Source organism: Benincasa hispida, chromosome 9, assembly GCF_027475165.1.
Source record: "Benincasa hispida cultivar pf3 chromosome 9, pf3_genome.v1.1, whole genome shotgun sequence".
Lineage (NCBI taxonomy): Eukaryota > Viridiplantae > Streptophyta > Magnoliopsida > Cucurbitales > Cucurbitaceae > Benincasa > Benincasa hispida.
Genome location: NC_143486.1, coordinates 100,273,304 through 100,283,690, shown reverse-complemented (window position 1 = coordinate 100,283,690; position 10,387 = coordinate 100,273,304). Strand labels below are relative to the sequence as shown.

Here is a 10,387-nt window from a genome sequence, read left to right as displayed (position 1 = left end):
TGATGAATGTTAAAATAGTAAAAACTATAGTAAATAATAAATACGGTAACTAATGGGAGATTTTGAAATATCTTTTATTATAACAAGAAATGATTATTATATTTTGATGGTAACTCTTGCTCAAACGTGTTTTAAAGACTAAAATGACTAATTTAAAACTTCAGTGATCAAATGCAGTTATTCCAAAAAACTTGGGATGAAAAAGGTGTTTTTATCGATTTATGATTTAATTAAAACGAATATTTATTTATAATTTTAAAGACTAAAATAACCTTCTGACTCGGTCAACACTCGATAGCAAGGTTTAGGGTTCTGATATCCCCCTATAAATAGGAAGGCGCCTAAGATAATCGTTCCAGTTTATGCTCTTCATCGACAAACGTGAGAGGCTGAAGGATCGACCGTCCGCCATTGTTCTTCTGAGGCAAAGCTTGTTCGCCATCGACAATGAGAGCTAAGGTTCATCTTCCCAACTCTCTTCGTTTCTCTACATCTTACGTTAATTGTATTCCCGGAACCTTTTTTTTTTTTTCCATTCTTGCAATTTTCTCAATGTTATATGTACGGTTTGAACATTTCGATTCTGAAGTTGTATTTAAACTACTTGTTAATGTCTTTAGGGTTTATGATTTGGGAAATGGTTTTGGCTTTTTTGCTATTATCCTGGGATGCATTTTGGTGTACGAAAATATGCTTTTAGTTTTTTAGGTCTAGCAGTCTGATGCATGTATATGCGACTTCGTAATTGCTTTTATTTAATCTTACAATACCAAAATCTACCTATTGTTGTTCCTAAACGGGGTCTCTAGGGTTTCCTTCTGCTGATATCGCAGTAAGGTGTAGGTTTAATATTAATCACTGAGATTGCAAAGTGAAAATGGTTAAGATTATCTAAAAACAACTATACAATTTGCGAACGTTTTGATGGTTTTTCTTTGTTTTGCTTTGCATACTTCGGGTTTTTCCCTGTTGTTTTACACTCAAATGTTTTGGAAGTTTTTTACATTCTCTTAATTTAATGAGCTCATAAGTTATAAATTCCTAATACGCCTCTGGTGAATGGTTGATCATACGTTTTCTTTTCTCATCAATGAAGCCAATATTTGAAAATCTTAAGCCTGGTAACCATTTCGTTTGTCTTTGGTTTTTTGAAAATATGTTAGTTTTCAAATTTTGACTTTGGTTTTTAAAACATGGGTAGAAAGTAGATATCAAAAAAGAGATTTAGTGGTGGAGGATGTGTTTATGGGTGTAATTTTCGAAAAAGAAAAAAAAAAAGAAAAAAGAAATGGTTATCAAACGGGTTGTAGTTTTGGCTGCTTTATATGTGGGTTTTTCTTTCTGCTTCCAATTTGAAGTTTACATTGGAGTATTATTATTCTTATCATCCACCATTGTGTGTAAATTGAGGTTTACTTCTTTGATTTCGTCCTCCTCTTTTGGTTATGAGTTCTAACTTTTCTTTAATGGGGGATTCTGAATGCCAGTGGAAGAAGAAGCGTATGAGGAGGCTCAAGAGAAAGCGCAGAAAGATGAGACAGAGGTCTAAGTAGTTGCAGTTATCAGGAAACTGATCAAGCTTTCCCCTGGAGTGCCTAATATCTCCTTTGCTCTCTTGCATTGTTTGCTTGAAGTTGTGGAGGTTATAGTTATTCTTATGGAGATAGTTTTGCCCCATTTCCTATGGTTTTTATTACTTAGGACCAATGCTCTGACTTGTTTTTGGCTTAAGATTTGTCGTAACTTATATTGTGCTTCTTATACGTTTTCTAATGCCTTCTCCGAACTCACTTCAGCAATTTAATAGTCAGTTTATTCAGACTTGAAGAATATCATTATGTGGCCTTGTTAATATTTTACTTGCAGCCAAAATGGGTAGAAGTAACACTAACTACCCTAAAAGCTTCTTGAAGTATGTATAATAGATTTTTGTAGAATTATGTTGAAGTATGTAAATAAATATCTCAGAAAATATCTAGAGATATCCTAGGCTTTCTTCGGGCTTCAAGGAATTCTAGAAATTTTTTAGATAGGGACAAACCCTATAAATGCAAAGCTAGAGAGTTAGACGAAACAGTGAAGAGAAGTAGGTGTGTATTAGGAGAAAAAAGTATTTCTCTCAAAGAGTGTCAATCTTTATATATTCTAAAGAAGTTTCTTTCTTTTGATCCCCTCTTCTTTTTGTGCCAATTTCTTCAACACTAAGGATGAGCACACAGATCATGTAATGCAAGTGCTCTTGAAAAGCATATATATTTTGTTGTTATCTGATAGCATCATTATTCGGATATACTAGGCTTGATAAAGGGTTCATTGGGAAGAAAATTAGTCTATTGATATCTTTCCAAAACAATATGCACTCACTTGGCACAAGTAGTTAACTAGTCAAATTATACCTAGCAAGTTTTAAACTCTATGAACGGACGTTCTCTTGAAAAGTTGATCATGACCCCTAATGTGGTAGGGGTGTGCCGCTTAGAAAGATTAAGAGCTGAGAAACGTCCGTTCATGAACTGTAATGGGGTAGAGGTGTGCCTCTTAGAAAGATTTAGCTAGCTCTTAACATGATAGAATGATCGGAAAACTGTACTTAATCAAGGGTATATGCTTGTTAGAGAATTCACGTAGTCACTCGATAGAGTGAGGTGGAACAAGTAATCTAGGTGTGATAAAGGGTATGCACATATACCGCTAACCTGGAAATCATATACTTGTCTTGCAAACTAGCTTTGTCTAGGTCAATGAGATGGGTGAAACCTTTCGAGGAGGGGAGAGAGAGGGAAAAGAATGAGTCGAAGAGGAGTCTCGAAAGAACAAGTACAATAAGTTTTTTAATTTTTAATGTTGAACTTATAATGTGTCATTCTTTGAACTATTTTATTAATTGAAAATGTAAGGATCTTGAAAGGTTAGTATCGAGCTTTGTATTTTAGTGTAACCTGCATCAAACTGAACTTGTAGAAGCCCCTATTAACCATGCCCAATCTGTTGGCGTCTTACTATATGCTTCATAGTTCATTCCAAGATGGGTTTTGAAATTGTGCCTTCTACAAGCATTTTAACCTTGATGGATCGACATACGTACTTGTTATCACATGTGAGAAATTGAATTTTGGATGCTATTGACTTCATTTACCTATGAGAAAATGAAAGTTTACCGATCCCATAATGTAGGTTTGGTTCCAATGGTGAATGCTTTAATAGGTAGGCAATATGTCAATCTGTGCATAGCTAAATAAGATAAATAAATAAAGAGCACTCGTTCTAAAATCAGTTATTCTGAAGCAATTCATTTTTCTCTCACGATGATTAGTAAGTAATTAGATTATTTATTTTGGATAAGTGACCTTAGGGAAGATCTAAAGAACTATCAATAGGGCTCCTCATTCATTCTTTTGATTCCTTTTTTAATAAAGTAGAGACAATTTATAAAACGATTGTAATATGTTATAGGATTTAAAGGTAAATTGATTTTTTTTCTTTCATATTTTAATTGTCTAATGTGAAATAAAAATTAAAAGTATATATTAATAAAGGTAAATTGATTATTTATTTTGGATAATTGACCTACTAGTAGGTAGGGAAGATATAAAGAACTATCAATAGGGCTCCTCATTCATTTTTTTTTTTTTTTAAATAAAGTAGAGACGTTTTATAAAACAATTGTAATATGTTATAGGATTTAAAGGTAAATTGATTTTTGTTCTTGTCATATTTTAATTGTCTACTGTGAAATCGAATTAAAGGTATATATTAATAAAATAAATTACTACGTTTTTTTTCTTTTCAGTTACCATCTAAATACAAATCTTGGAATGTATTCATTTCATATCTTCTACGTTTCGATCGAGTCTTAGATGAAGAGAAGTTATATTTGAATAACTATTTTGAAAAGTTATATTTATTGTGACAATTTGAGTATAGTTCAAACCTTCACCCTCCAATGTCTAAATAAAACAGAAAAGATACTCTAGTGAATTCTCTCTTTTAGACTTTTACAAATCAACTATCAAACTTTTACTAAGCATTCAATTCTTTTTTATAACCACATGTTTGAATATTTTGAACTCTCGAACTTTTTTGTCGAATTTTTATTTCCAAACATATAATCAAAGAAATTGATTGATTATCTTATTGTCTATCACCGACATCGGTGTTCAAGTGAAAGAAACAATTACATGGAGGAACTTCAAAGTTAAACACCTTCCTTTCCACTAATCTTTTGCTAGGCTTGGTCCTTCTAAAGATCAGGCAGTGTTCCAAATATCAAAACCAAAAAATTTGGTGCCGAAAAAAGTAAGAGGGTGTAAACACGAAGGAAAGAAGAAAACTACTGGACATTCTATATTTATACTCTAGTAATTGGAATGTCTTGGAAAGATGGAGCCAAGTACTTCACTCTAGTGTTAAGTTGAATGCCCTCGTAACCTCCCTCCAACTTTGTAAGGGAATTTTAGGCGAATATAGTTGTTTTTTTTTTTTTTTTTTGATCTACGAGAATATTCATAACATCAATAAACTATCGAAAAAACTAGGCTAAATTATAAATTTAGTTCCTAAATTTTGAGGTTTGTGCCTATATAGACTCTAAATTTTTAAAATTACAAAATTAGTCCATAAGCTTTTGAATTTTTTAAAACTCACAAATATGCTAGATATTGTGGTTTCATTAAACATAAAATTCAAATTTATACCCATAGATCAATTTAATTTCAAAATCTCTGAATTTGTTAGGGGTCTATTAGATGCAAAACTGAAAGCTCGGGGATCTAATTAGACACTTTTAAGAGTTTAGGGAGAGGAGAGAACAGAGAAACCTCATAGTTAAGGGACTAACTTGTAATTCAACCAAAAGACAGAAGTGTCATAGCCTATTGCACCCATGATCAAACTCCCCTACAAGCCTAAAATGCATTTATCACAAGCTTAGATTCTTCTATTTCCTCTCTTCCATCTAACATCATACCAAACAGCAGATTAAAGGCAAGATCTAGAGAATTAAACAAGAACTGAGTAGATAGGTATATGAATGTGATGCAAGAAAGAGATGAGAATTGAGAACCAGAACATTCGCATAAAGGCTTCCTTTCAACTACCAAAACTTTTGTAAGAATGAAATTGCCAACAGATGGGTAAAACACCTGAATAGAAACTAAGGAATTAGCTGGGGTAATTTTTTGTACAAATAAGAAACCTTGTGAACTAAAATAATGCAACTAAAAAAAAAAGAAAAAGCAGCATCCTCTTGTACAGGTTCACAAGCTTTCAGTTGCCAGACAAAGTAATAAGCTCAAAGAAAATATGGCATGAGATGGACGTGAAGTACCTTCTTTTTTGTCATACTAGCAATTACTTTGTCTTCTTGATGAACTGTCTGCTAGGTTTGCTTTTGCTGCCAGCAAGTCAACTGAAATTATCACAATGGTAATTCATTTAGGTCATACTGCATAACAAGTCTTTCCACTGTGCTTTGACTTATAACATCCCTGAGTTGCAACTCCCTAAGTACTTTGGTTGCTAGATCTATCTCTTTTTCATGGACAATCCCTTCCACGAGAATGGTGTATGTCGTTTCATTAGGCAGATAACCTTTATCAACCATTATTTCGAAAACCTCCAAGGCCAAATCAGTTCTTCGAGATTTGCAGCAACCAAGAATGAGTGAATTATAATTCTCAGTATCAGGCTTGTAGTTATTTTCCTCCATTACACTGAATATTTCAATTGCCTCATCCAGCATACCCTCCATGCATAACCCCCGGATCAAAGATGAATAGGTAAAAGAATCGGGTGTAAACCCATACTTTGTCATTTCATAGAGAAGCTGGAATGCTGGATATGTGTTTCCTTTTCGACACAAACTGGTAATAACAATTTTATAGAATTCTTGAGTCGAGGAATGTTGCTTGTTGCCCAAACTCTGTATAATGGAGAATGCCTCTTGCACCATACCCTCTTCACAAAGTGTAGCAATGGCATTGTATGTTCCTTCATTTGGGTTGCAATGCCTGTACATCATTTGGTCCAGACACTTTACAACAAGATCTACTTTCCTATCTTTGCAAAGACGAGCAATTATTGGATTGTAGCTAGAAGCAGTTGGCTTGAATCGTGCTCTAATCATCTCTTCCAAAACTTCAAGAGCATGTTCTGTCCTGCCACTGAGGGTAAGTGAACCAATCAATATATTGTAAGTGACAATTGAAGGGGAGCGTTCGTCACCATCCATTTCAGCTAGAAGTACATTTGCCTCTTCCCATCTCCCTTCATAGCATAGACTCCTTAGCAAGATATTGTAACTAACAACATTTGGACTGAATCCCTTTGAAGGCAATTCCCTAAATAACTGGATGGCATCCTCTGTCCTACCTTCTTTGCACAACCCAGTCAACAAAACATTGTAGCTTACCAAATTAGGTTTCCCACCCTTTGCAATTATCTCATCCAAAAGCTTAATTGCTTCATCAGCTCCTCTTTCCTTGTATGCAGCTTCAAGCAAAAAAGAGTATGTGTAAGCATTTGGGACCAGCCCCTTCTGAATTAATCTATCTAAAAGTTGCAAGCTCTGAGTCAAATTTCCATGCATACAAAGCCCTCTCACAAGTGAATTATAAGTAACAGTGTTGGTAGGATAACCATATTCCTCCATTTTGTCCACTAGTTGCATTGCATAACCAACATTCCCTTTTTTACACAAAGAACTTACCAAAAAGGTATAAGATGATGCATCTGGAATGATTCCAGAGCCAATCATCATCTCCATTACCTTAATAGCTTTTCTCATCTTACATGCCTTGCAGAGATCATACAATAACTGAGTTGCTTGAAATACATCAGGCTTTTGGCCCTTCTCAACCAGGAACTCTAAATGAAAAAAAGCATCATTAAGTCTAAGTTCTCTACTCTTTTGATCACCCTTCGCAGTCCTCCAATTGGGAAGTGTGAAAATGGTGTCCTTTGGAGAAATGGTAATCTGGGTTGATGCTAAAACTTTAGAAAATCCCTTGCTAAGTGAGAGCTTATGGAGATTCGGGATATGGGAAAAGAACCCACATCCTCTTCTTGTGGTTTCTGGCAATGGGTTTGTAATTGGAGACACTGTATTGAGCAGAGTAGCCATTGAAAGAAACTCGGTAAAATCCTGGTTCTTCACAATAATCGCTCTCTTTTTGGCATTTAAGATTAGAACCAGAACTCTGAAATCAATATCATATTCTAAGATTTGAAACTTCTTCAATCATCTAAAACTCGGTATAATACGGTATTCTTTACAACGAATAAAATGAATTATATGCAGAGATTGTAAGTATGAAACTTAGTTCATTTTCTGAGATTTCAAAGTGAAATTTGTTTGCAGAAGAGAAATAGGTTGAAGGAACCATAAACATACACTGGAATGAGAAATCAATCACAGAGCGAATTCTTCCCTTCGATCCCAAAAAAACGTTGAATCTTGGAGAGCTGAAATCCCACTATTTGGGTTGGGTTTAATCCCTTTTTCCTTTATGAAGCCTTTGCTAAAATGACTTGGCTCCTCTCTAGACCAGTCCCCTCCACATCTCGTTATCCAAAGCCTTTAGGTTCTATGAATCCCACGCGCCTTCTCATGGCGTGAAACACGCGCTTTCGCCTTCATGGTTCATAGGGACAAAATCTGGTTAAAGAAGCGACTCGTCCGGATCCTTTCAAGTCTTTTCAAGGCACTTGTTCGGTTAGCTTTAGAGATGTCCAAGGAATAGGGTGGTCGGTGGGTTGAGATTAAGGGTGTTCAAATAATCTAATAATTCGAACAACTTAGACTATCGAATTCAAAATGTAAAGTTTAGATTGAGCTAGTTTTGTTCTTGGATAGGGTTGGATTGAATTTTTCTATTTTTATTGGGTTAGGTTGAATTGTGGGTTGGCTAAAAAAAATTTGGGTTGACTCAACTAAACTTGAATTATATATATATATATATATTCCTTTTTGTTTAAAATTTGATTACTTTGTATTGATTAATTTGTGAACTTTTAATATTTTTTTTTAAAATTGTTATGATATTTATCTTTGTTTTAAAGTTTACAATAAATATTTGGTGTTTAACATTGTAATTTTATGAGATCTTGGTTATTAGTTATGTATTATATATAAATTCATATTTTTCATTAAAAATAAAAAATAAATTATAACCTGACAACTCAATCCAATCCAACCCTCGAATTGAGTTGGGTTGGGAACTTTATTTGGGTCATTTGTATTGCCAATCAAACCAATCCGGATTTTCAGGTTGGTCTAGAAAATACCCTCAACCCGATCCATGTACACCCCTAGTTGGGATGTCATTCTCCCTTCCTATCATTGTTCCCCTTTTATTCTCCATTATGTGTAATTCTCTACAAGAATCAGAGCAGGGATCTCAAAAAATTGGATCGAATTTTTTACAAGGAATTTTTTCTCCTTAGTTTTTTTTTTTAAAAAATCAATTAATTTAAATTATTAATGTGGAAAAATTTTAGTTGAGTAATTAACTCTACACTAAATTGTTTATTATTGTTAGTTTTATATGACAATTTGAATTTAAAATAAATTATCTCAATTTTGACTTAAAAAATTAACTTTTTAATAAAAAAATAAATATAAATCAAATTATTTACGTATATAATTTAAATATAAATATTTAATTTAAACCTATTTATTATCCGAACGAATAAACAAAATTGAATTTTAAATATAATATTTATATAATAATAATAATAACAACGTAATATCAACAAGTATACTAAATAAATAAAGAGTATTAATTGGAACGGGAAAGAGGATTGGAAATATGGAGAATTTTTTTTTCTCCACTCCCTCTTCCGTGTCCCGAAAATCCCCGCTTCGGAGCGGGCGGCTTCCCGAGGAAATTGAAAAATATTCAACCGCATTTGGAAAGTTGTATTGTGTCAAAATGCTAATGGACTGTTTTCCCCTACTGTGAAATCTGAAGAAATGCTTTCAGAGAGACACGAAGCCAACGAGTCATTGTAAGGAAATGTATCTGTCGATCTCTCAGCGGCCTATCTGCTTCGTGTCACCAATCACCTCATTAAAATCGCCTAACATACAAATTGCACAATCTAATTTATCTTCTGCACAATCAAACACGAGAGAGAGGGAGATTGTGCGTGAGAGAAGTTAATCAACATTCAACAATGGCAAAGAGCAAGGATGATATCGCATACGGTGCTGCTCAAGCGAAATTATCCGAAGACGAAGCTCTAAGAGTCGCTTACAAGCACGGTACGCCACTCGAATCGGGAAAAATTTCGGAGTCCGATACTATCGATCTCTTTTCCAGTGCGCACAACATTTCTCAAGATACTTCTGCCGGTCGTTATTCCGCCGCCGCTGCTCAATCAATTTCATCCAATCAGTTTCGGCGCGGAGGCGATGAGCATGATGAGGGCGGAACAGGATGCGATACTGCCGATCCTTCCGCTGGCCGCCGCTTTGGTTGAATCGGACCGGTGAGATCGATGCCTTTGTTTGCGCTTCTTCCGAGCTTAAGGACTCTCTTTGTTCTGCTATTTTATGTGTTGGAAGTGGACGTGAATCCATATGGAGACTGTTCCTTTTTTTTTTTTTTTTTTTTTTTTTTTTTTTTTTTTTTTCTTTATAATAAATTTGAACTTTAGCATGTTAAACTAAGTTTGTACTTTGTAATGTTGTTCAAAAAAAAAAAAAAAAAAAATTGTACTTTGTGTATATATGATCTCTTTGTTTTTAGTTATTGGGTTTCAAAATTTTGTAATATATTTATATAAGAAGCTCAAATTTTAAAATAAAAAATAATATTTTGTTTTTTGTTTTTAGCATATAGTGATTAAGTAGTGGTAAGCTTGATTTTTAAAAATCTCAGTTTCCTTTTTAGTTTTTTAAATTTGTATAAAAACTAAAAAGCTTAAATTTTTTAGGTCTTTAATTTTCTGCTATCAAGGTGGGACTGCAACAGGGCATGGTCGGGATCCACTTTTCATCTCATCTCCGTGGAATTTGTAATATCCGTTTTCGTCCCATTTTTCCTTTTGGGGGAAGTCGAAGTCGAACCGGAGAATCCTTATTTATCGAACGAAAATTATTATTTATTTATTTAAATTAATAATTAAAAAATCAGCAACTTCCCTGCTGATGTTGCTTGCCTGTATTCCGTGATTAAAAACACTAAGGGTGTGTTTGGTATGTGATAAAAGTAGAGAGTTGAGTTGAATTGAGTTGAGTTAATAATTATTATCTGAAGAGTTAAATTGTCTATGTTTGTTTGTAGAGTTGTTCTGATGCAGTTTTTTGTTAATGAGATTGTTCTTTTTTTTTTCAGTTTATTTTTTTTTTATTTCATTCTTTTATTTTTTTAGTTTTATGCTTTGC

General features: G+C 33.8%; 2 protein-coding genes and 1 long non-coding RNA gene across 3 annotated transcripts; 2 read left to right on the top strand and 1 right to left on the bottom strand.

Annotated features, from left to right (window-relative positions):
- The first annotated feature begins 282 nt into the window (after nucleotides 1-282).
- On the top strand, nucleotides 283-1,830 carry LOC120085326 (uncharacterized). The gene is made up of 2 exons (XR_005483878.2): nucleotides 283-459; nucleotides 1,488-1,830. It is a non-coding gene; the product is annotated as an uncharacterized LOC120085326 (long non-coding RNA).
- A 3,239-nt stretch (nucleotides 1,831-5,069) lies between these two features.
- On the bottom strand, nucleotides 5,070-7,525 carry LOC120087053 (Pentatricopeptide repeat (PPR) superfamily protein). Its single transcript, XM_090317433.1, has 2 exons — nucleotides 7,391-7,525; nucleotides 5,070-7,196 (listed from the first exon to the last, which is right to left on the bottom strand). The coding sequence occupies exon 2, from the start codon at nucleotides 7,118-7,120 to the stop codon at nucleotides 5,417-5,419; it is 1,704 nt and encodes a 567-aa protein (XP_090173559.1). The 5' UTR covers nucleotides 7,121-7,196; nucleotides 7,391-7,525; the 3' UTR covers nucleotides 5,070-5,416.
- Nucleotides 7,526-8,806: 1,281 nt separating this feature from the next.
- Nucleotides 8,807-9,727, top strand: SMP1 (seed maturation protein). The gene has a single exon (XM_039044237.2). It carries the CDS (start codon nucleotides 9,175-9,177, stop codon nucleotides 9,478-9,480), a length of 306 nt encoding a protein of 101 aa, XP_038900165.1. The 5' UTR covers nucleotides 8,807-9,174; the 3' UTR covers nucleotides 9,481-9,727.
- The last annotated feature ends 660 nt before the right edge of the window (nucleotides 9,728-10,387 follow it).

Coding starts and splice junctions, on each gene's coding strand:
- SMP1 (XM_039044237.2), top strand. CDS start 9,175: ATGGCAAAGAGCAAGGATGATATCGCATACGGTGCTGCTCAAGCGAAA.
- LOC120087053 (XM_090317433.1), bottom strand. CDS start 7,120: ATGGCTACTCTGCTCAATACAGTGTCTCCAATTACAAACCCATTGCCA.